The 22,958-nt window shown below is 46.2% G+C and overlaps 2 protein-coding genes across 7 annotated transcripts in view; both read left to right on the top strand.

Annotated features, from left to right (window-relative positions):
* Positions 1-81: 81 nt before the first annotated feature.
* NEU2 (neuraminidase 2) lies at positions 82-9,415 on the top strand. Of its 4 annotated transcripts, XM_084529315.1 has the most exons (4): positions 561-834; positions 937-1,047; positions 6,371-6,575; positions 8,305-9,415. In XM_084529315.1, exons 3-4 carry the CDS (start codon positions 6,375-6,377, stop codon positions 9,241-9,243), a joined length of 1,140 nt encoding a protein of 379 aa, XP_084385441.1. In that variant the 5' UTR covers positions 561-834; positions 937-1,047; positions 6,371-6,374; the 3' UTR covers positions 9,244-9,415. The 4 variants fall into 4 exon arrangements, with proteins under 4 accessions (XP_084385439.1, XP_084385441.1, XP_084385440.1 ...); XM_084529313.1 differs by lacking the exons at positions 561-834; positions 937-1,047 and adding an exon at positions 82-476; XM_084529314.1 differs by having other exon boundaries at positions 561-1,047.
* A 4,523-nt stretch (positions 9,416-13,938) lies between these two features.
* INPP5D (inositol polyphosphate-5-phosphatase D) overlaps positions 13,939-22,958 on the top strand; it is a 52,895-nt gene continuing 43,875 nt past the window's right edge. For all 3 annotated transcript variants that reach the window (XM_084528691.1, XM_084528690.1, XM_084528689.1), the window contains exons 1-2: positions 13,939-14,413; positions 19,611-19,674. In XM_084528691.1, coding sequence (XP_084384817.1) covers positions 14,280-14,413; positions 19,611-19,674 — 198 coding nt within the window. In that variant the 5' untranslated portion in view covers positions 13,939-14,279. The remainder of the gene's footprint in view (positions 14,414-19,610; positions 19,675-22,958) is intronic.

Below are 22,958 nucleotides of genomic sequence, written 5' to 3'. Positions count from 1 at the left end.
TAATCTCAGAGCCAAGAAGTGTTAATGGCAGCAATGGAAACACAGCAGAGAAAACAAAAAGGAAGAGAAACAGCCAGGAATGGGAAAGGTGAGGCAAGGCTGTCTCTGACAGCAGCAGCACCACATTACATCAGTAGCACAAGGTAGTCACGAAGTCAATTTACTTGGCTACTCCCAGCAGTAGCAGCTGCAGGTGCTGCCCTTAAGCTCGGCAGGCCGCACCTGGGAGAAGGGATGGTGCTGTCCTCTTCTCCCTCAGCTTCCCACCACGTGTTGGGACCCTACGCTCATACTCGCCCCTCCTTTCTTCTGCTTGACTGTGCCTATTGATTCATTGACTGCAGCTGCTGGTGTGAAGTTTGGCTGCTGGGAGCTGCATCCGTATGCAGTAGCATGCTCCTGTACTGCTGCCTGGGTGCCCCTGTGTCAGTCCATCCCATCCCTTCATCCAGAAACTGCACGCTGATGGATGCCAGGTGGGTAGAGCCAGCAGAGGGATGTGTCAGCTTGTCACAGCACCCTCGCTCCCTGGTTATAACCATTTTCTGGGGTCTTGTGGCAAACTTTCATGGAGCTCCAGAGCACTCTGAGAGGAAGTGCTAGGAGGCAGCGTGCTGGGACTGGAGGAACTTTCCCCTCCTCAGCACAAGGGGACAAGAAGAGCAGGAAAGGACAGGCAGGAGTGGACTGTGTGACCATTACCAACAACAGCTATTCCGTAGTCCTGTCAATCCATGCAGATAGAAATAAGTCATTTAATTACTACAGTCATTTAAAAATCTTTCCCTCGCATTTGTCCAGCTCAGATGGATCCTCCCCTTGTATGCAAAACAGGTTTGCCATTTAAATATCGGCTTGTGTATACATGCCAGCTGCTAGCTCTTCCTGGGGGATCCGAGACAGCTGACATCGCTGCCAATATAAATAATTTTGCAGGTTGGAGACTAGTTGGTAGGAGTGTGGTGAACCTCCCTTTTATCGTATCCAATAAGAGTGCTTTTTTCCTTTACTTTTGACGTGACTTCCAGGAGGCACAGAGTGAAAGAGGTATTTCATTTTTTATTTTTATTTTTTTCCTCTCCATATCAGTGGGTATTGCTGGGAGCTAAAAAGCTAAATACTACGTTTTTTTTTGGTTCAGGTTGGAGTACGGTCTATGTAGTCCTCCACCAATCATATGCTATGAAAAATAATGCTGTTTCATGTAATTCCTCTGTACTGCTCAGAAAACCTGTGTCTTAAAGCACAGGAGCTTCTGCCAGGCTGAACCACAACGTTTTGAAAGCAGAACTTGACCCATTGTTTAGGAAAGCAATGACTGAGGAGGCTGAAAATCCCCTTGTAGGTGTGGTATGAAGTCTTTACCACAAGAAAAACTTTGCTTCTAGTGTAGTTAAAAAGTTTAATCCAGCTGGCAGCTGGATTAAAGTAATTCCAGCTTTGTGCCTTTTCAGTTTTGAATTTTGAATGTTTTAAACAGTCATGTGTTTAAAGTTTATTGCTTGACAGGTGTCACTGATAGCTCTACTTTCTGACCTTGCACTGAGGCTGGTTTATTTATTGGTGCTGCCCGGCTTGTTAAGGAATCCCATGCTCTAGATTTAGTGTAGGATGTGCTCTAGGGGCTTGAGAAGGCTGGAATAGCTCTCTGGCGCTGGCTTTCAGCAGAAATAGGTACAGGCACTCTGTTTAGCTAGGAGGGAAGGCTTGCACATAGAAATACGCTGTGTAGCAAGCATTTTAGAAGCAAACTGGATCTCCTATTTCTTAGCCCTGTACAACTGGAACATGGCTTCTCCTGGCCCCTTTCTGTGCAGTATTCTAATGGAAGCGTCATCTTTTTTTAAATGAAACACTGTGTGTGTGTATATATATATATATATATATATATATATATTTCATAATAGTGCTCAGCTGACTTCTATAAGCTTGGAACACGCTGCAAGCCCAGCTCTGATGTTGAGCAGAGAAGGACAGATTCCTGTGCTTGTACTGAAAAGCAGAATTTTAGTTGGCTTTTGAACTTGACTTTCTCAGGTTCTTTTGTTTGTGTTCCTTGCCCCCTTTTCCCCAAACCTCCCTGGTTAGGTTTGGTTGGTTGGTTGGGATCTATCTACATTCCTCCAGGAACAAACTGACTCCTGCACAGAGCAGCAGGGCACCCTGATGGGGATCAGGAGATAGAGTTCAGTTTATTACCTTATTTCTGCTGCTTTGTTTTTAAAGACCTACTGCCTTTTCATCGTGGATCTGAACTTGTTAACGACAGTTTTTTGTAGTAGCTGAGGTCAGTGGAAATGTTATCCTTTTTAGTCACTCTTCTTGGAGAGGGTTAAAATAAATAAGCATGGAAGGAATTACTCTCTTCTGTATTTAAAAAGAACAAAACAACAAAAAACAAGCAAAACAAACTAAACAGCAAACCATGTAAGCTGCCTTGAAGGAGAGAAGTGGAAGGAACAAATACCTGATCTTGGTGCTTGCCAGAACCTATCCCTTACTGCAGCTTGGGTTCCTTCTTCCAGCTTCCTCCTTCTTCCACCATGCTTTTCTTTCTCTCTGCACAGTTCTGCTTGGAAGCAGGGTACTGGATCTCAGGGCAGCAACTTCCCCAGTGCACTGGAGAGGAATTGCAAGTAAATGGCAATAATCCCTGAACAGAATGTTTCTCAAGGGTAAGCCTGGGAAGTAAATTCAGAACTCCAGTAGATACCAAAAAACAGGAGGCAATACTGGTTTAATGGCTGCATGACAAATTTGCCTTCTCCCCATTAGTTTCTCTGTCATCCGCAAAGAGGTTATCAGCGACCTCTTAGGAAATAAATTACTGTGTCAACTCCACTTCTCCTTCCATGCCCATTTACCTCACAAAAGTACAGCTAACTTTTCTCCCAAGGTAATCAAATTGATACAAGTCTGAGCAATTACTTGCAAGTTGTGTGCAGCTCTCCAGTCTCCTGCTTGTAGTTCAGGCATCTGTTCCTAGAAGGTTGGTGTGGTTTTCTTTTCCCCTTCCAGATATAGCTCTTGGTCTGTCAAAAGACACTGCTGTGGTCTACAAACTTTGTCTTGACAGTGTCCTTATATCAATGCTGGCTGCAATGCTACCACTTTCTTCTTCCTTGCAGGCCAGCCAGTGTTATTTCAGTAGGAATAGGATAGCATCGGGGACACATGCATTCCTTGGCAATCTAATCCTGGAGAGGCTGGCGTGTCAGATTTGAATTCTTGCGGCGCTGCAGTGTGAGCTTTTGAACACTCCTCATGTGGCTGTTCTGTTCAAGATTTGCTGTTCTGTTGATGATTTGCTAATTTTACTTCTCTCTTATTTAGGATAGTGTAGCCAGTGTTTTTACCTTTGAAAATGTGTAGAGGTCAAGAGAAAAATCAGTTCTTTTCAACTGGCTGGAGAATAACTAAAGCAGCCTTTTTTTATTATTATTATTATTATTAAATAAATATTAAGAGCTTTAAGCTTTTTAAAGATTCTGCATTTTTTATTTTGTGTGAAACTCAAGCTGCTGTGACTCAGTCTCTGCTTGAGGATCCACCGCAAAAGAAGATAGAAGAAGTTGAATACTGACTTTTAAGTGTGTCTGAAAGAGGATGGAAGAGTTTCTCTGCAGGTGGATACAGTGTGTGTGTGCATACAGGCATAATATGCACACTGTGTGTGGGGTATACACACACGTCCCTGTCTAGTCTGAACAGATGCCACTTGGTCCCAGAATTTTCCTCAGCTGTAGTGGGCGCTGTGTCCAGCAGCTGTTCCCAGCCCTCGAACATCCCACCTTCCCTCACTCCCCATTTAGCACCAAGAGGAACAGAAGAGGGGAACAGAAGAGCATTGTGGCGTGCACACTGAGCATCCTGCAGAGGGGCCAAGAGCATGGGGAGAGATGCCTGTAGGGGACAGGATTATACAGGAGGGGCTAGGCTGCAGTGGGCTGTTCTGCTCCCACTGCCATGCTGCAGCACAGCCTCCGTGGCACTGGTCTTTCAGCTCTACCTCAGGGGTTCAAGGGGTGGCCCAAATCTTTCTCTTTTTTTTTCTTTTCTTTTTTTTTTTTTTTTCTTTCTTTTCTCCCCCACACTCCCTTGCCGTTCCCTCAAGAAGGATTTCAGTATCGGGATGGCACCATGAGCAGGAATCTTAGGGAACCTGTGCTGCAGTAGACAGGCTGACTAATATCCCTTTAAATAATCTCCCTTTAAATAGTCTGGAAGTACTCTGGTGAGCTTCTGTTTCAGGAACCATGAGAACAGCCACGGCTGCAGCCTGTATAAATAGCCAGATCCATGCTGCTCTGTAGCGCACAACACAGTTATTTGTTCTAGGACAGTCTTCCTATTTTCTTCATGGCATTGCATGGAGAGCTGAGATCAAACCTGTGGTAATGTTTCTGTACAGAGGCTGCTCTGCTGCCTTTTCAGAGGCTGCTGCACTGGAAGTGGCAGTGAGGAGGGAGCAGCTACCCCTTGGAGATGGACTTCTCTCCCCTGTGGCTTTGCATCTGAGCAGCAATGGTGCTGGGGCTGGCTAGGGTCTGTACAGCTGGCTTTAGCTAAAAGAGTGCAGTTAGGACCCTCTGATCAGTGCTGTAAGCTTAAGAAATTCATGTGTATTCATAGCATCTGGAAGGTGAAAGCAAGGAGTAAATTGAATGCTCGCTGCCTAGCTGTGGATCTGGATAGAGCATAATGTGATGGTCCTGGCTGAGAACAAACTGCTTATCTGCATTGTCTGAACTCAGTAATCTGAACTGTAAAAGAAATTTGTTAATCAAGTCTGTGCTAGGCTAGCTAATTCTTTTTTCTTCTAAGATGGAAGAGCAAAAATTGATCTCCAGGTAGATATGTGCTTTCTGCAGCTGCTTAAGCAACCTTCAGTTTGTCTCCATCTGGTCCTGAATTATCAAGACAGCCTTCAAAAACATGAGGATCTGATACACAGCCAATAGCCACTATAGCACCTTCCTATTTATCTAAATCGTGGAGAATCCTCAACGCTCAAGACAGCATTGCAAGTCTTGCCTCAGCTGAGGTAGGAGGCATTTGAATTTCTTACTCATAGTGTATTGTCATCTTATCCTTGCCATCCTACCCACTCAATGCGTCAGAGATCTAAGGCCTGATTTTTTTTTCTGAATTTTGTTTTTATTTTATTCCCCATCCCCCCAACATCTCTGCTGAGCTGAGGATATTCAGGCCTTCAGTTTCTGCTGCATTGTGTCAGAGGTCCTTTTTCTTTTTCTTTTTTTTTTTTCTTCCCTCTTTCCCCTCCACTCCGCTCAGATGTAATTCCCCTGAGCCAGTGGGTTTTTGCCAGGGTAAATCAGTTATCAGGAGAGGCTTGGTGCAACAGGGCAGACAGATGAGTGGATCCAAGGGGAGGAAGAGAGACAATATGCAGACATGGCACAGACCAGGTCCATAGAGGCAGCTTCCCTAGTGTCCCCTCATGATTGCTTTCTTCCCTAATGTTGGTTTTAAGTCACTGTACAGATGACAAGTGTCCCACCTGATGTGTTACCAGCTCCATATTGCTGATGACTTTATTTTCAAGTTCTTTGAGGCCCTTAGGAACATGTTCATGGCCCTGTAAGACCTCATGTCTGCTTCAGGCAAGCAGTGGCCTTTCCCCTTCCAATGAGAAACCTGCAGAACCCAGTATGTAAGTCTAATTCTCCTGCCTTGGGCCTCTCATGGTACGCTCAGATGTCTTAGATCCAGTTGGTTGACACCTTCCAGTTTCACCATTTAGACACCTTTTGGACTGTTCTTTCATCTTATGAGGGAGGATGTTCTCTTTTTCTTTTCTTCATGCTCAGTGCTTACCATCGTCAAATAGGGGCATGGCTGTGGCCATGGATTGCCTCACTGTGTTGTCATTATGGGGTTCAAAGTTCATATTTGGCAAAGCATAAGTTTTGTTTTGGGGATTGGAAACACCATCAGCAAAAATAGTAATGTTCTTCTGAGGCAAAATACTACAATGTTTGATTATCAACAATCTTCTGAATTTCAAAGCAACCCCCCAAAAATCCCAGCTTCTGAATTTCATTAAAAAGAAAAAACAAACTACAGACAGATTTTTAATTAACTGTATTTAGTGTACTTAACCCCAGGAAGATTAACCAGTCTGTTTCTGGGGTAGGTCTGGTCTGTGTGGCCAACTACAATGCAACACGTGGATTCTGTTTAGAGGAGCACAAGAAAAAGACGAAAGTGAAAGCAGGAGAAGTTGTATTTAAGTGCATGTTGGGTCCCACTGAGCAGGGAGGGCAGAAAGCAGTGGAATCTGCTCCTGTCAAGCTTTGGTAGGCTAAGTGTGGGTTAAAATGCAGTGCGTTTTGTCTTCTTTACCTAGTGTGATGGCTTCGTTTCCTGTCCTGAAGCAAGAGACGTTGTTCCGGAACGGTACATGGAGCTACCGAATTCCAGCCCTGCTCTACCTGCCGCGTTTCAGCATCATCCTGGCATTTGCTGAAGAACGAAACGATGTGGTAGATGAACATGCCAAGCTGATAGCGATGCGCAGAGGCATGTATGACCCATCCACGCACCATGTTCAGGTACCAGAGTGGGGAGGAAATGGAGAGACTGTCCAGCCATATTGCTGCCCTGTCCCAAATGAGTTGAATGGGTCTGCTTTCTCCACTGTAGCTAAACCACTTTTACTTCTCCCAGCTGTAAGAGACAAGCCCACCTTTCGGTAATGCATGTGTCTTTATGACTGCTGGGATTCAACCCCATGACTGGGCAGTTGTTGAGGGACTAAAGTGGAGCGGGTACAGTACATTTTCTGGGGATGACTCTGACCCATCTCTGCAGAAGCAGAATGGGGCATGGGCAAAAGTCCTGTTGCAATAGTAAAGATGTGGAAAAGAGGCAGAAATGAGGAGTATCACAGGGATGGGGAGGAGTGAATTAGCAATCAGTGACTATTTTTTTAATTCATCTTTTTAGAACTAATTCCTGGTTTAAAAAACAATTGAGAACAGCTAGTCTCCCCACGCAAAAGAGTGTCGTCTGGTTTGTCTGTGCCAGTGAATTGGCTACCTTATTAATCTACCAGTTATTACTAACAGTTATCTTGCTGGGTGACTGGGGGTGGTGGATACTCTATTTATAATCATTTCTTGCATTTGCAAATGCATTAACATTAATGTCGTCTTTGGGGGGGGGGGAAGTAATTTTTCTATTCCAATCCTTCACTGGTGACTGTCTTAGATTATAGACTCTTAAGAGCTGGAGTCTGCCTAGCAGAAGCAGCCTCTGAGTGCACCTGCAGTGTTGTACCATTCAGGTAACACCTTGTGTAACCCCTGTAATTCAGTTAAGTAGGGCTCAGTTGGTCATAAGCTCAGTAATTTGTGTTCACATGCTAGGGTTTCTTAAAATGGAAATATTAAATATTCCCCCCCAAAAGTTAATACTGGTTGAATAGACAAAGATAAGACATAAGCAAAAAGTGTAATCAGCAAGTCAGGGTAGAAAAGCTAATTAGTATAATCTTATTGGAAAACACTGCTTCTTTTACCAAACCAATAACTCTATGTAGGAATAATTTTCTAATTGCCGTGTTGGTGTTTGAAATGTGGTTGTATTATATGCTATTCATGTAAAGAAAGGTGGGGCTTGGAGGATTGGCATGCTTGTTCTGCAACCTATTTTCTGTGTGATGTTGGACAACTCGGTCTGAATTTCCGCACCAGGGTGTGTAACGCCATATGATCAGCTCCAGCAAGGTGTCTCACTGAAGGCTGCCACAGATCAAAATGGAGAAGCAGAAGTCTTAATGCAAATGGGTTTGTCAGCATGCAGTATACTTCAAAAGGATTCAGTTATTTACATGATTTCCTGAGAAGCACTGACAGAGTGCAGGGTCTACAAGCACATTTTAACCACATTTTATATGCCTGTGTCATATGTATATATAAATGCTTGTGAGAATTCCTTAAAATTCAGTTAGTGTAGTTTTTTTTAACAGTGTAGTCAGACACCAGCTGCATGGAGATATGGAGTTATCAGCTCCTCAGTGAGCTGTAATTTAAACAGGACATAACCCACCTGTTCAATGAAGCGCATGAGCACTGCATCATCCAAATAAACTTTATTTTAATTTACATTTGGTGGTGCCGGTATGTTGGCTGCCTGTTTCTTGCTCTATCTGCAAACTTGCTCATCCTGTGCTGTTCTCAAACTCTTCTGTAACTTTTATCTGGGCATACTTGCACTGCAACCTGGATTTATCTGTAACAGTGTGTTTCATTCTTGTCTCCCTTCACACGGCCCTGGCAGTGGAGTAGCATGGAGACCATTGACAGTGCGCAGCTGAAAGATCACCGCTCTATGAATCCCTGTCCTGTTTATGATGAGGTCTCAGGGAAACTGATCCTGTTCTTCATAGCCGTCCCAGGAAAGATCTCTGAGCAGCACCAGCTCAGCACGAAGATCAACCTGGTGCGTCTCTGCTACATCACTAGCATGGACCAAGGACGCACCTGGAGCACTGCCCAGGATATCACCGAGGGTACCATTAGCTCCGAGTACAATAACTGGGCCACTTTTGCAGTGGGGCCAGGCCACGGATTACAGCTGCTCAACGAGGCCCGGAGCCTTGTGATTCCTGCCTATGCCTATCGTATCCTTGACCCTGAGCAGCACCCCACCCCTCACGCCTTCTGCTTCATCAGCTCTGACCATGGGACGACATGGGAGATGGGGAACTTTGTGGGGAAGGAGAGCGCAGTGGAGTGCCAGGTAGCTGAGGTACACACCTGTGGCAGGAGGGTGCTCTACTGCAACGCAAGGAGCAGCACGGGAGCGAGAATCCAGGCCGTCAGCTACAACCACGGGGTGGACTTTGAGGGAGGCCAACGGGTTGAAATGCTTGTAGAGCCTCCCTTTGGATGTCATGGAAGTGTTACTGCCTTCCCACCTCCCCGTGATGCCAGGTGCCAAGATAGTTGGTTGCTCTACACTCATCCTACAGACCCAAAGGGTCGAAGAGATTTAGGAATTTACCTCAATAAAAGCCCTTTAAACCCAGAACAGTGGTCAAAACCAAGCATCCTCTTCAAGGGCTTATGTGCTTATTCAGATCTGCAGTACATGGGGGTTGGGCCAGATGGCTCACCCTTGTTCTCTTGCCTTTTTGAATATGGGACTCAACAGCAATGTGAAGAGATAATATTTGTAATGTTCACTCTGAAGCAAGCCTTCCCATCTGAGTGCTGAGTCTTGAGCCTTTTCAGCGGGATCCATCTAAAAACCACCTTTGCTGGTACTTCTTTTCACTGTCACTTCTCATCTTTCAGCAAAAAGGTTTTTGTATTTTGTGCACCATTTGTTTGCCATTGGCTTGTACCATTTGTAGATTACAAAGTCTATTAAACATACTAAAACTAAACATATTTTGGTTTTGTTTTCCCTTGCCTGTTCTCCCACCTCAGTTTTCCCATTGGCTGTTATCTTAAACATCACATGCTCAAAGCAAGCATGACTTTTGCATGGGGTCTCTCGCCTTAAGGCCTCCAACAGTCTTGCCTAGGGATGTGCCTGCTGATGGCTCAGGGCCTGCCTTAGATTAGAGGGCAGCAGTGTTGTGCTGAGCTGTATTTAGTAAATTGTGGGGGAAGTACTGGAAATGACACTGCCTTACTGCCTGTATCCACTGTTATTTTCAGAAAGCTGTTTGGGCCCTGATTAGGTGTACTTCTTGCAGTCAGTGTCGTACTTGCTAGCAGCTCTACCTCAGGACTTGCTGTCTTACGATTTCAGAAAGGCCATGGGATGCCATCATCTTGAAATATTCCCAGCCCTTATTATTTCCCACTTCTGTACTGGATTTGGGGTTGCTGTGTTGAGTTCCCAGGCTACTCAGGGACTTCTGTCTAAGTTCACCTTCTCCTTACTTCCCATGTTCTTGCTTTATTTGCCCTTTTGCTGATACTGCACTAAGTAGCTGCAGTTTCTCACGTGCAAGAAAACCACAGCCTCGTGTGCTCCAGCTGTTCCTTTTCCATGGGCAGGGAGAGCGGGAACCGTGCAGGAGCCCCCAGCCCCATGTCTGGGGACAGGGCAAGTGGCAGAAATTGCATTTTGCCCATATCACAACTGCAGGATCAGGACACGTCTGCAGAGGGAGCTCCAATTTATAGTCACGAGGGGAAATACTTGCTGGTCTGTCTAACACATGTGCTTAGCTCTGATCCAACTGCTCTTATCTCTGACAGCCCAATGCCTCACAAGCATGGCTGTTATTATTATGGAGTATTACTGGCATATGGGGCAGTGTGTTAAACAAATAACATTGCCTCACTTCCAGAAAATTGCATAGGCCTAAATGCCAGAGGAGGAGGACCTGACCAAGCCCAGAGCAGCCTGTGAGTGCTCAAGCTGGAAGTCTTTTCAGAGTAAACATTTTTCAGCAGGTTTTGGAAATAATCAGCCCCCAGTTTTGGTGAGAGACAGGCTCTTCTCAGGCTGTCATGTGAAGTTTAGACTTGGAGTAGACAAGAGGAGTGAGCAGGAATGAGGAGGGACAAAGGACAACACATAAGGGCACAAGGAGTCAGAAAAGCTTTACCCATGCCTCTGAAAAAATTCTTTACCAACGAGTCTGTGCTTGTTTTCTGCGTGCTGTATTCTCTGTGTGTAGAACGGCTCCAAGGAAAATATGTTTGTTTGCTCTATTGTTGAAGAAAAATACCTGCTTTTCAGAGTGTTTTCAGCATGCACCCCCTTTGGGGAGCTGTAGCAGGTCATGTAGGATCCTTTGTACTGTCACTGCTCAGGTCTTTGAGTCTCTGCTTGCTCAGTGTTCACCTCCCTACCCCCATACACACACCCTTGCTTTTTATTGCTTAAAGCTTTCAGGGAAATTGCAAGAAGGGCTTCTGATTTTTCTCACTCATCTAGGTTTGTTTCAGGGTACCTGAAGGCTGCAAGCTCAAAGGGAGCGAAGAGATCTCATGGCCTTCACAAATACACCTGTAATTCGCTGAGTCTTCCTCAAGCAGCAGGTCAGTAATGTGCTGGGTCACAGCCTCAAAGGGCACAGCGCCTGAGCAAACCAGTATTTTGTGGGTATTGCTCATGTGGCCTTTAGATGTAGGCCAGAGTGTAAATGCAGTTCTATGGCCAAATAGCCTGTTTTGGGTGCCCACTGTGCAATTTGAATGATGCTACAGGCAGTATTTACCCACTGGCCATGGACAGGGCGCTGAGTTTGCAGCCAGCTGATCCAATAAGTGGATCAGTAGCAAACCCAGTTCAGATAAAGCATTTATTGTACTGTCTGAGAGACAGAGCTTGGAATAACACCCTAACATGGGAGAAATAGCATTTGCTTTGTCCGTAGACTGTAGCTTCTGATTATCCAACATCAAAATGTGTCCAAGTTCTTTGTCTGTGGCCTCACTCTATCAAGTAAGTTTAAGTGAGATGCTGCTGCTGTGGTTATCTAATAGCTCCTATTGAGTCTGGGTTGCATTTGTCTGCCTGGTACCCGTTATTCTTTTGTTTTATATGGGGAGCTCTTCCATGATACTTTGTCCCAACTTGGGATGACAGTATAGACTATCTGAAGCACATCCCATTTCTTGTGGAAACCTAGTGCTGTGCTGGCTACCCCTGTAGTATCCCTATGGGCCCTGTATCTCCTGACGTGTAACTGCTGCAGTCTGATCCCAGCAGTCCCCCTCCATGGCAAACTCTGTAGCTCCTCTCCTCTTCTCTAATCTCTTCTTTCTCAGATCTGCTCACAAGCCTTCTCCAACACTGGCACGCATGGAAAGAAAATGAATGGTGTAAGTATCTGCTGCAGAACAGCCTCTTGACTGCGGGGGACAAGAAGTTATTGCTGTCCTTTGGGAGTCAGGCTGCAGGTAGCTCACAATGCGCACACGTGCACTGACCACACAAGGATCAGTCTTTCTCCAGCGCTGCAGAGATCAGATGTAAGTGCCGTGAGAAGTACGTCAGACGCCATTTCCTCTTCAGGCAGTGCTGCAGATGAGCCTTTAGGGAACAGAGAGAGGTTTATGCTAGGGGCTTAGGATTCACCTTTTGAGCGTCTGGAGTTGTACTGTGCTTTTCTTTAGGACCAAGAAATACATGCAGAAACCAACCTGCACTTTTTATGGCCACAGTCATCGCATGCATTTGGATCCCATCCCCTTATTCATGTCTCCAAATTGAGAAGTTGTATGTGGCTGGACAGGAGTGTACACATCTGAAGGAAGCAGCAGCAGCTCCCTAACAGCTGAAGTCAGTGGAAAGATGGATAGAAATGAGGTGTTAACTGTCCAGCTAACCAGTCTTTCAGCTGTCTGGCCAGGGCTTGTACTTCTTTGTTAACTTGCAGTAGGTCAGAACCTCTGCAAATGCAGTTTCATTCCAGGAATACTCATCCAGCGCAGCAGCTCTGTCCACTGTGTGTGGTCATACAGGTCCATGGCGTGGAAAGCACTGTGAGGCCCAGCAGTGGTTTGACATTCAGAACCGTTCTACTTCCTGCTGCAGCCGTGCTCCAGAGAGGCTGCTGTCTCAGACATCCCAAAGAGCTGGTATGGGTGAGGCCAGCAGCACACTAGTGGCCAGGCAGGACTGTCAGAGGAGGTGCAGAGTCCCTTTGCGATATGCAGACACCTCAGTAGGGAGAGCAGTGTTTTCAGCCACTCTGTAGCTTACAGGAGCTCACAGTTATTGTCCATGCAGAGCCACTTCTTACTATTCAGCATCTGACTCTGTTTACATACCTGAATCCATGGTAGACTGGCTCCTAAAGCTCCAGCTGGGTCTGGGTGAAGACGAAGGGCAGGTCCAGCTAAGCTAATTTTGGTCTGTAGACAGTGCTTGCTCAGCGTGGACAGGAAGCCCTGCACGTTGCAGTTCTGCCCATTTAGCAGGGTTGCACAGTTCTGACTTGCTGTTGCCCACAGTTTAATCCCAAAAACTGAGATTAAGCTGGACACTGCAGAGTAACTGTGTGGATAACTGACAGTGCCAGGAAGGCAGACAGGGATGGATGCTGGCCTGTACTGGCTCAGTCTCCCTTCCGATACCCACCAGTTCTGGTCTCTCCCCGTTTGGTCTAGGCAGCTGTCTCCTGCCTTGCCGTCCGTGCTGTGGAAGGGGGCAGCACTCTGGTACGTCCTGCGTGATCCGGAGCCACTCCTGGCTCTGGCAGTCGAGGGTCGCACAGGGTTAGCAGTGCCTGTGCCTTGCCTGGGGACTCCCTCTCCACGCGGGGTCCCAGCAGAGCTACTTCTGATTACAGCTCAGATGTGAATGTGCAGAAGCACTGACTGCAAAGGCAGAGTAGCTGGAGGTACAGGAGAGGCAACCAAAGTTGCCGTGCAAGCACTGCTCCTGCTGCAAGTGTGCCCTTGTTGCTCTGCCTTGGAGATGCAGTGCTGAGCATGCCATGCAGAGCCCAGACAAGGGGCAGATGTACAGCCAAAGAAAAGGGAAGTGAAAGCCCCAGTTCCCCCTGTCTGACGCGGGTTGCCAAAAATTACTTTGCTCCATCCCATCTTTGGGGATTTAGAGTAGGAAAGACCTTTGAATCCATCTCACAGTAGCTGACAGGGAGCTTTGGTCACTAATTCCCAGAACAAATCAGCCTTTAAGCCTGCTTCTGTGCACGGAAACATACAGGGATAATTATTTAAAAAAAAAAAAATATATATATATATATGTTTTGTGGTTATTTCAAGTCCCCTCCTGACACCAACCTAGATGTGAGGACTAGACAATGCAGGAATGGGGCGGTCAGTGCGAAGGGATCCAAATGCAGTTTGTTTTCAGTCAGTCTAGGATTTATTTGTTCCCCATGGAGACCTGTAGTGGGTAGGACTGACAGACAGGAAAAAGATGGAAACCCAGAGGATCTGGCAAGAGATCAGAAATGGGAAGGCAGGCCACCAAAGCCTGCAGGACTGAGTCAGTGGGAGGGCAGAAGGGATCCCCAGCTGGGACTTTTTGATACAGAATATTAGGACGTGAAGGGGAAGGGAAAGTCGGGGAACGTGGGCTTGCTCGTCACTTCAGCTGCAGCATGAGGAGAGAGCAGGGGCTGCAGGAACATGTCACGCTCACTCTCTGAGCTGTTTAAGTTGAGGAAGTTGTCCGCGGCTGAGTTTCCTTTCCCTCTCTGTACTATTGAAACAGGAAGCTGCTGAGCTGAAGCTGCCTGATCGTTACGCACAGACACAGAGGCAGCTCTGGCAGCTCCTGTATTGGCATTCAGGTTTCCTCCAGCTGCAGCAATGGATCAGTGCTGGTACCACGGCAATATCACTCGCTCCAGAGCTGAAGACCTGCTCTCCAAAGTAGGCAAGGATGGCAGCTTCCTTGTGCGGGCCAGTGAGTCAATTGCTTCAGCGTATGCACTCTGCGTGCTGTAAGTACGGCTTTCGACCTCGCGCTTCACGCGGACACTTTTGTCCCTGCTTGTGCAGGGTGTTATCCCCTTCAGCCCCTCTGGCAGAAGCAAACAGCCTCTGTACTCACTAGGAAGGTGCAGCCCACATCAGAGCATGGCTGGTTCTGGGCCATAGGATAGGACAGGATAGGATGGACAGGGAGCAAGACGAGGCTGAACAAACCCGTGTTCTTTTACTGTTGTACTGTTCATATTACTCTTCCCCCCGATTCGATAGGGGAGAATAATCAGATACAATTGCTGTGCTCTGAGTTGCTGCACGCTGTGCTCTTGACCTCTCAGAGCCCCTTAGTAGCTTGGGTCAGGTTTTTCTGTATGTGTAACAACTTGAATACCGAGCTTGGTACCCTCCGAGGCACGTTCTTGCTCTGGTGTGTTTGACTCACCAACCTGTACGGTGCTGTGTCCAATTCAGTAAAAGGCTTGAAATAGTTCCTGGAACTGTTTGTGATACCCCCGGCACAGTGGTAGTCCACCTGCCCCACTAATGTGGTTCACGGAGTAAATATTATCGTGTGGAAAATAAGGGAGAGGAGGGAAGTGCTGGCAGCCCTGACCCCTGCATTCTGGGTCGGGGCTCTGGACCGGAGAGCAGGATCTCCTGCCCTGGGTTTGTGAGGGCAAGGATTATACCTAGGGGCAGGAGTGCAGGGGCAAGAGGAGACTGAGTCAGCAGGTCAAGTCTGAGGCACTTTGCTTTGCATTACATAGAGATAAGACTGTCTCTCTCTGCTTAGGAGAGACCAAGAAAGCCTCAGTGGGACCCTGTTCTGCCTGTCAGATCCTTGTTGCTGCCATCATGCAACAGATTAATAAAAAATAATTTCTCCCCTACTCCCCATGAAATTGCAAGCAGGTTTCTCAGTGTAGTTTCTTTCTGAAAGTGTGCTTCTTGCAGTTGTGAAGGTGGTGCTGCTTTTTATAACTCTGGTCTAACTGCTTGTCTCTGAGGTCAGGCTTCTGGTGACAGCACAGGCTGCTGGGGAAGATTCATCTGCTGCAGAGAAGCATGGGGCTGGGCAGCTGCCCCACAGCGTAGGTGTTGGGTTGTGAGAGATCAGTGGCTGGGCAATGGGGGTGTTCACAGAGTGCAGAGAGCCTCTGTACCTGTTTGTTAAGGTGTTTGTAATGACGTGGGGAAGAGAAGAGTTTGTTCTTTCTGGAGGGAGCGAAGAAAGAAGGGTGACTGCAGATAAACAGCCGGGGAAAGCAGTGGGAAGGAGGGGCAATGCTAGCACGGGAGGACCCAAGGTGCCACTCAGGGGCCATTTTACTGGAATAGATTGCTGCTTCCATTGAGTCTCTTCAGCACAACTGCTTGGATTAGTAGCCAGTATGTACAAACACACACAAAGACGATTATTTTACAGAGTGGTGATGAGGACTGTAGAAAGGGAAGGTGCTGTAAAAAAATGTCAACTAACATGCATTTGCATAAGTTTTTCCATTGTAAATGTTTATGCAGCCAACTTTGAAAGGCTTTTGTGACTTGAGAGACATGGGATCAGGAAATAGAAACAATATAATGACCAGGATTTTCTGAACTGGGAGCCAAAGGTTGTGTTCTTAAATCCATTCTGAAGTGGCCGACATGAATGGATTCATTAAAGAAATGGGGAGCACCCAGCTTTGTCAGCCAAGAGCAGGCAGATCCGTGGTGCAACAGCCTGGTGTTAGAGCCTGAGAAATGTCCCACAAGCTTCTGTCAAAGTATGTGCTTTCAGCTTATGCTGGTTTCCAAATAGTTTGTGAAGAAAAAAGGTTAAAGGTGGTGCATAAGCCTTTCCCTCAATGTTGTCTTGACAAAATGCATAACTTTGCTGAAGCTGAAAACTTCCTCAGAGATGCATCAGTTTCAGCTGTGTTATTGACTGGAAGGTGTTCGAAGTGTGAGCTCTTCAGTCTGTCCTGTTTAAAAAATTGAGAGGCTGGAGACAAAAAATGAGAGCACGAGAGAGGGGAATTGAAATCCTGACTGCAAAAGGTTTTCACAAAAAAAAAAAAAAAAAAGAAAATTATGTTGAAAGCGAGAAAGCGTCAACTGTGTATAGATAGGGAAAACAAAACAAAACAAAACAAAAAAAAGAAATTTGCTCTGAAAAAGAAGTGTCATATTCTGCAACGCTTTAATATTTATTGGGCAGATCAGTCAAAATCCAGCAAAAGTGATGATTATTATTATAATATAGATCAAGATAGTGATTTTCTTGAACAGCTGCTTTAGAAATAAGGATTCTATAAATACAGACAAGTAAGGGAGGTGTGTTTGCAGGGCATTTTAAGAGTGCCTCCCCTCCCTTTCTAAAACTTGGAGCAGCAGCGCTGAGCTGGGCCAAGAGCTGAAGCAGTCAGCTTACTGAGGGAACACTCCTCCCCCAGCACCGCTGTCCTCTGCTGTCTCTGCTGGCCACATTGCCCCATAAAAGGCAAGAAGCAAAGTCATTTTCCTCCTCCTTTCTCTGAGCCTGGATTGTTTGATTTCACAGTTTGCTCACAAGAAATGGGCTAACTCACCTGGAGGGAGGGGAATGCCTGGATCCCGAAATCAAAAAGAGCCTCTTTGCGCTCACAACACGGTGAATCAGGACCATTCCTCCAGGGGACCTTCTGCTGGAGGCTCTTTTGCGAGTGGCTGCAGGAATAACAGTGCTTCTGGAGACGACCCTCAAAGCCTAGCTCTGATTTTGGGGTCCCTCTCAGAGGACTGTTCCTGTGAGGGGCTGTTTCCAGCCTCCTGGAGGAACGACCTCTCTCGAGGTGCACTGAGGTAAGGCCCAGCATGGCAGACCTGTTTGTGATTAGGATTTCCAGACCTCCCCAATATGCACATCGTCACCCATGCTTAAGCGTATGTACAGCAGGAGAGGAAAGAAAACACAAGCCTTGTCCCCTTTCTTCCTCCAGCTGGCAGAGAGAACGGGGACATGTGAAAGTGCTTGGAGGCATGTTTAATCTCAGGCAGCTATTGTATTTACCCCCCACGTAGCCAGGCTCAGCAGTGGTTGGGCAGTTCTGAAGTCATACACAGTTTTTAGGGAGGACCTGGAACGTGACAGTAAGTGGACCACATAACCTGACAGTCAGGATGCTGAGGAGAGAAAGCCTAAGGGTAGAAACAAAGTAAGAGTCGCAGTCTTCTCTAGCCATATGCACCTAGGGGATTGCAAAAGAGGACCCCTACTTTTGATCCGAGGAAGCACTCCTCCCTGTTCCTATTTCACGCAACAGCTCTTTGCTGGCTTCTACACCAATTTTACCTTTCCTCAGCTTAAATCTCTTTACAAGTATTATGACAGCTGCCTTATAAGGCCCATGTGATGGGGTACATTCATGGAGGGTCCTCTTGTGACGCAAGAGCCATTGAGCTGGTTGTTTATCAGTTTCATAATCTCCACACACACACAAATTTTCTCTCATCAGCTGCATGAGCAGTTCTGCTTAGCCCTGTTTGCATATCAGAGGAGGAAATGGTGTAAGAGAACTGCATTGACAGATAAAAACAAAACCCATACCCTTCCTGGGGGCATATCCTCATCTAGCATTGATTGCCATGGGCTCAGTGAAATTAGAGAGTTCTAGTGGTCCAAACTAGTTCAGGATCATGTCTGTGACTCCAACTTTCTGGTAGTAGCAACTCTTCCACCGTGTGAATGAATAGATGCCTATGAAATGGTCTCACATCACTTACTGAAGCGGTACTGAGCTCTGCGATCAGTTGTAATTCTTCTGTATCCTTGGCATTAATGCCATCAGAAAGAGACAGGTTCATACAGATGCATGACAAAATCCTCTAAACACCCTGGAAAAATTCTTCTATGATTTATGAGTAATTTTCTTTCATTTCCAATTGCTCTTTGTGACTCCCTGTATAAGGCTACCTAAAATCCTGGCAGTCTCTCTCTCTCTTGCATGGAGTGATTCTGAAAGGCATGTGATGAATAGGCTCACAATGTAATTGTAAGAGAGATGAGGATGTTTTAGTGATCTCCCCATCTGGAGGGCTGACCTCAGCCCACGTTTCATGATGATCCTGAGGGTAATGCAGTGGTTCTGTTACAGGCAAGGAGGCTCTGAGAATGGATTCCAGTTTTTCCTTTGAGAGGAAGGGGTTGAAACCAGCATCGTTCATTGGCTTAAAGCCATAGTGTATGTTTTTACAGAATGCTTTACAGGTGACTTGAAAGATTGGATCAATCTGTTGTTCACTGGGGAAAAAGTAAAAATATACTTTTCAGCCAACTTTACTTGGGCAAGCTCCACAGAACTCAGCAGCTGCTGAGGAAGGTCATGCTTACCACATTACAGTGCTGCTGAGGCTTTCCTTCCTTGCCCTTGAGCTCTTGCACATTAATGTGGCCCTCCACTGGGCAAAAACCTTTTCCATCCTTTCTTCAATAAAAATCTAATTGAATTGAACTGGGACAAAATGTTACTTACGGCTGATCAACAGATGCACACCTATAGTGCATCTGTAGTGTGATGCACACCTATATTGTGCACACCTATATTGATGCACACCTATAGTGTGCATCTGTACCACAGTAGTGAGGTGGGTTTTCATTTAGACCTGTCACTTAGGCTTTGTGCATGACAATGTGCCTAGTAATCAGCTGTCTTATTGTGAGTTAGCTGAAACCTATTATATTTATGTGTTTTTTTTTAATTTATTTTTTTTCCCAATACAAGTCAGAGCACATACTAGCCCTTCAATTTACTCATTTGTAAGTCATTTACTCATTTGTAAGTTCAAAATCAGTCTCATACTGGGCTGATTTTGGCCCAGTGTCTTTTGAATTTCTGCTTTTTCACTCCTTCCTGAGACGCCCACTCTACTGACAGCCAGAGCCATTTGGTGTTTTCTTTCTTTCCGGCCAGAAGAAGAGTTGAATAACTCATTCTGAGGCTGATTCTGATATCACTGATATCACTTTCTGCACTGACATCTGCAAACGTGTCTCAGTGACCGGGAACACTTCAGGTTTGTGTTACTTTGGAGCCTCCAGAGAAATGGAAAGAAATGTTTAAAACTCCTGTGCATGAAGGCCTCTATCTTTATCGTGATCTCCCAATATCTTCTCTCATGAGGAGGGGTGCCACAGTGTAATTCATTCCCTTCTGCACACAGTCTAACAGCATCTCCTCTGATCTGTTCCAGGTTTCGGAATTGTGTGTATACCTACCGAATTCTGCCCGATAAAGAGAATAAGCTAATAGTCCAGGTAAGCCACACTGTGAACCATTTGGTCCCGCAAAGATGCACTTAGTATTGCTCGCTGCGTTTCAGATGCAGCTCTGCTCAAACACAGCTGTACTGACACCAAAGTCGATTCCAGGCTCTCGGTGCTGTGTCCAGGGGCCTTTGTGCCCAGGTCCAGTCCACCACGGTGTCCCAGCTGGCCTTGCCAGCCTCAGCTGCTTTTCCCAGAGCTGTTCAGACATCTCTGCCTACCTTGCTGCAGCACTTCCATTTTCTGAGGAGGAGCCAGCAGCAGGACGCTATGCCAGATTGCACCTGGGTCTGTACGTGTCAGCATGGCATGACACAGAAGCTCATCCATCCTCCCAGGCCACCAGGCAACGCTGTGCAGAGGACCGTGCATGGGCTCTGCAGCCTGCTTGCTTGGGGCCAGTGCTCCGCTGGAATGCAGGACCTGGCACACTGCTACGACTCCGTGCTGTATGCTGTGGGCTGCTTGTAGTAGTACTTTTTTTTTCCATCATCTGGTTTATTTCAGCCTGGTTGTCCTAACTAATGTGCTTTGGCATGTTGTGCTGATGTGGTGATGTGTTGTTGTGCTGAGACAGGTGCCTGGAAGGTGATACGGTGTTTGTCATTATTTATAGTACCTAGAGCAGCTGTTGAGATCAGAGCCGTACTGTGCCAGGTAGCTCACAAGTGAAACACCTCAGGCAGGAAGAGCCTGGGAGAGACCTGAGGCCCAGAGAGTGGCACAGCTGCCCAAGTCCCACAGCAGCACCGGGGCAGAGTCCAGGGGGCAGCCAGACCCTACTAATGAAGTCCTTGTGCTTTGCACTGGCACCGTGGTGAGGAAACGAACTTGTGGAACCCTAACTGAATGGGTGGCAGCTGCTTTGTCGTTTGGAAATAAGCACAGAAATGATCATATATTGGCTTTTCACCTGAGGGAGAGGAAGAAAGGAAGGCTGGAGGTTGTCTGCAGAAGTAGCTGCGGAACCCATCTTCCTGCATGCCCTTGGGAGCGCCCTGAGCAGGCAGTTCTGGGGCAGAGCAGCTGGGACAAGGTGGAGAAATGTGGGCTGTGCTCCGTGTTCTGCAGTGCCTCCAGGCGTACCCTTACGTGCTCTGCATGGGGCTCAGCACCCTGGGCAAGCCCTGGCCCCTTGTTCCCCAGCTGTCTTACTGGAGCATTGTGTGAGTGGTGTGGAACACGCAGCCTGGCCTGTAGCCTTTTATAGAAGGACATAGGTGTTACAAGAGGGTTGGAAACCTGAGTTCGGTTAGCTTGCCAGAGCGTGCTGGGCTACAGGCTGCTCCCAGGACCCACCAGCTTAAGGTATGGTGCAGATTTGGCAGGTACTTCTGTGAATTACCACCAAGTCACGTTTCCCTTCATTAGAGCACTTTGTACTGGCTCTGTAATCCTTTCTGCCATGACAAAGGACTCGTTTTTATGTGCACCTATTCCTTTTGTCCACAAATCAAAGCACTGCAGCCATGGGAAACTGGTATTTCTGCTGTAGCGATGGCCGCTTGTAACACTGAATCAAAGGTTATGAACAAGCAGAAGGTGGGATTTCGTTCTGCTGCCGGTGAAAACTAAAAGTAAAGTACCTTTCCTCTGCTTTACCTGTGTAAAGTCAGGTAAAGCAAACTGATGTCAGGCAGCTCAGGCTTTCCCCACCACATACACCTCCTCATCACCCCACAGCTCTTTGTAGGCTAGTATTTGCAATTTGTTATGTCCTCATCATTTCTGGGTTGAGGTTATAGGACTACCACTGGATCCAGACAGCGATATTAGGTCTTCATTGGATGTTTCTGAATGAAACCTTTTGAAATCCACTAGATTTCTTAAGGAAATACAATCTGCTAGATGTCCACCCAAACTGATGTATAAAGTTCTTTTGGGATTTGTGGTCTGATTGTGAGGAATTTCTTGTGTCTGCTGTGGGGGATGCAGAGGATATGTGGTGGCATACCTTTGCACATGGGTTGCCAGGAGCTGTAGGTTGAATATCAAGAGTAGTCTATATAAAGTGTGTTGTTAACTCAAGTTCTCAAGACACAACACCTCTCATTTTGTGTTGCACTATTCCAGTTCTGTGGGAGAGGCAGAAGAAGGGGGCTGGCTGCTTCTTGCAAGAGATACAGAGAGACAGTGAGAGTTGTAATTGAGGCTTGGAGCAAAACAATCTTGTGTTGTTGGCTGCTTTTCTTGGTGCATTGCTCCAGCTGGGCCAGACATTTTTGGTTGCTTGTCTGTTGAGTTTTGGATAAAACAAAAACTACTTCATGTGTATCAAAGAACCATTTTGAAAAGAATGGTTCTACTGGGCAAGGATGTACAAGTTGCTAAATAGGAGTTTAACGTTTTGAAAAAAAAATCAATTAAAAAGGAAGGAATCTACTAATCCTGTGGAATTAGACCAGGTGTTAAATTAACACAGTAATCAGTAGATGCTTCTCATTTCTGGGGTTAAAAAAAAAAAAAAGAGAGAGAGAGACATAGGAAAGATGCAGTACTAAGTCCTGAGGTTAGCCTGAATTGTGCAATGTGACCTTTTTTGCTTGCACAGTGCTCCTTCCTGAAGCTAACAGAGTCGTCTTCCTGCCCAGATCTGCCCTGTTGTCTGTCAGACATTTCTCATGATGACAGCAGGTTCAGAAGATATGTAATATCACAGCTCCACTTGCAGCTTTTGTGACATGACAGCTCTCCCTCTGCCACTCTATGGAGTTTTTCAGCTTTAAAGCTGCAAGTTACTTCACATTTTTTGAGTGGTGGTGGTGGATAGATTTCATTTCTCTTTTTTTACTAAGAGCCTGGTCTGGCACTGGTGGAATGACAGTGTTATTGTTTGCATGGTTAAATTGACTTTTTAGTACAGGTGGCAGAAGGGGAGGTGCATTGTTTTTTTTGCATTACAGGTGCACTTTTTTGCATTCAAACTGAAGAAAAAAAAATATTTGCATACGTTCCTCCGGTGTTTTGTGGCATGCTACATGATCTGCCATTGGCATTCTGCATCTGCTGTAGCTGTACAGCAGTCAGCATGGTCAGGTCTGGAACCCCTCTTTCCTGCTGGAAATCAAACCAAACCAAACTGGAATCCCCCCCAGACATACCAGATTGTAGTAATTACAGTCATAGGCTTTTTTTCCTTCCTCTTTCCATTCTTTTTTTCTATGACTGTTGAATTTTCTCCTGCCTTTACCTGAGACTTCAAAATGTAGACGAATGGATCTACGGCTTGAATGGATCTATGGCTTGAATGAATCAAACTTGCATCCTGCCAGTGA

This window comes from Aythya ferina (assembly GCF_964211825.1).
Source record: "Aythya ferina genome assembly, chromosome: 9".
In the NCBI taxonomy this organism is placed as follows: domain Eukaryota; kingdom Metazoa; phylum Chordata; class Aves; order Anseriformes; family Anatidae; genus Aythya; species Aythya ferina.
This window is presented reverse-complemented; position numbering and strand designations above follow the sequence as displayed.

Excerpts from the sequence above, each read along its gene's own strand:
- NEU2 (XM_084529313.1), top strand. The coding sequence starts at position 394 with ATGCTCCTGTACTGCTGCCTGGGTGCCCCTGTGTCAGTCCATCCCATC. Across the intron at positions 477-6,370 it reads TGCACGCTGATGGATGCCAG|TGTGATGGCTTCGTTTCCTG; the intron begins GTGGGTAGAGCC and ends TTCTTTACCTAG. Across the intron at positions 6,576-8,304 it reads CATCCACGCACCATGTTCAG|TGGAGTAGCATGGAGACCAT; the intron begins GTACCAGAGTGG and ends CGGCCCTGGCAG.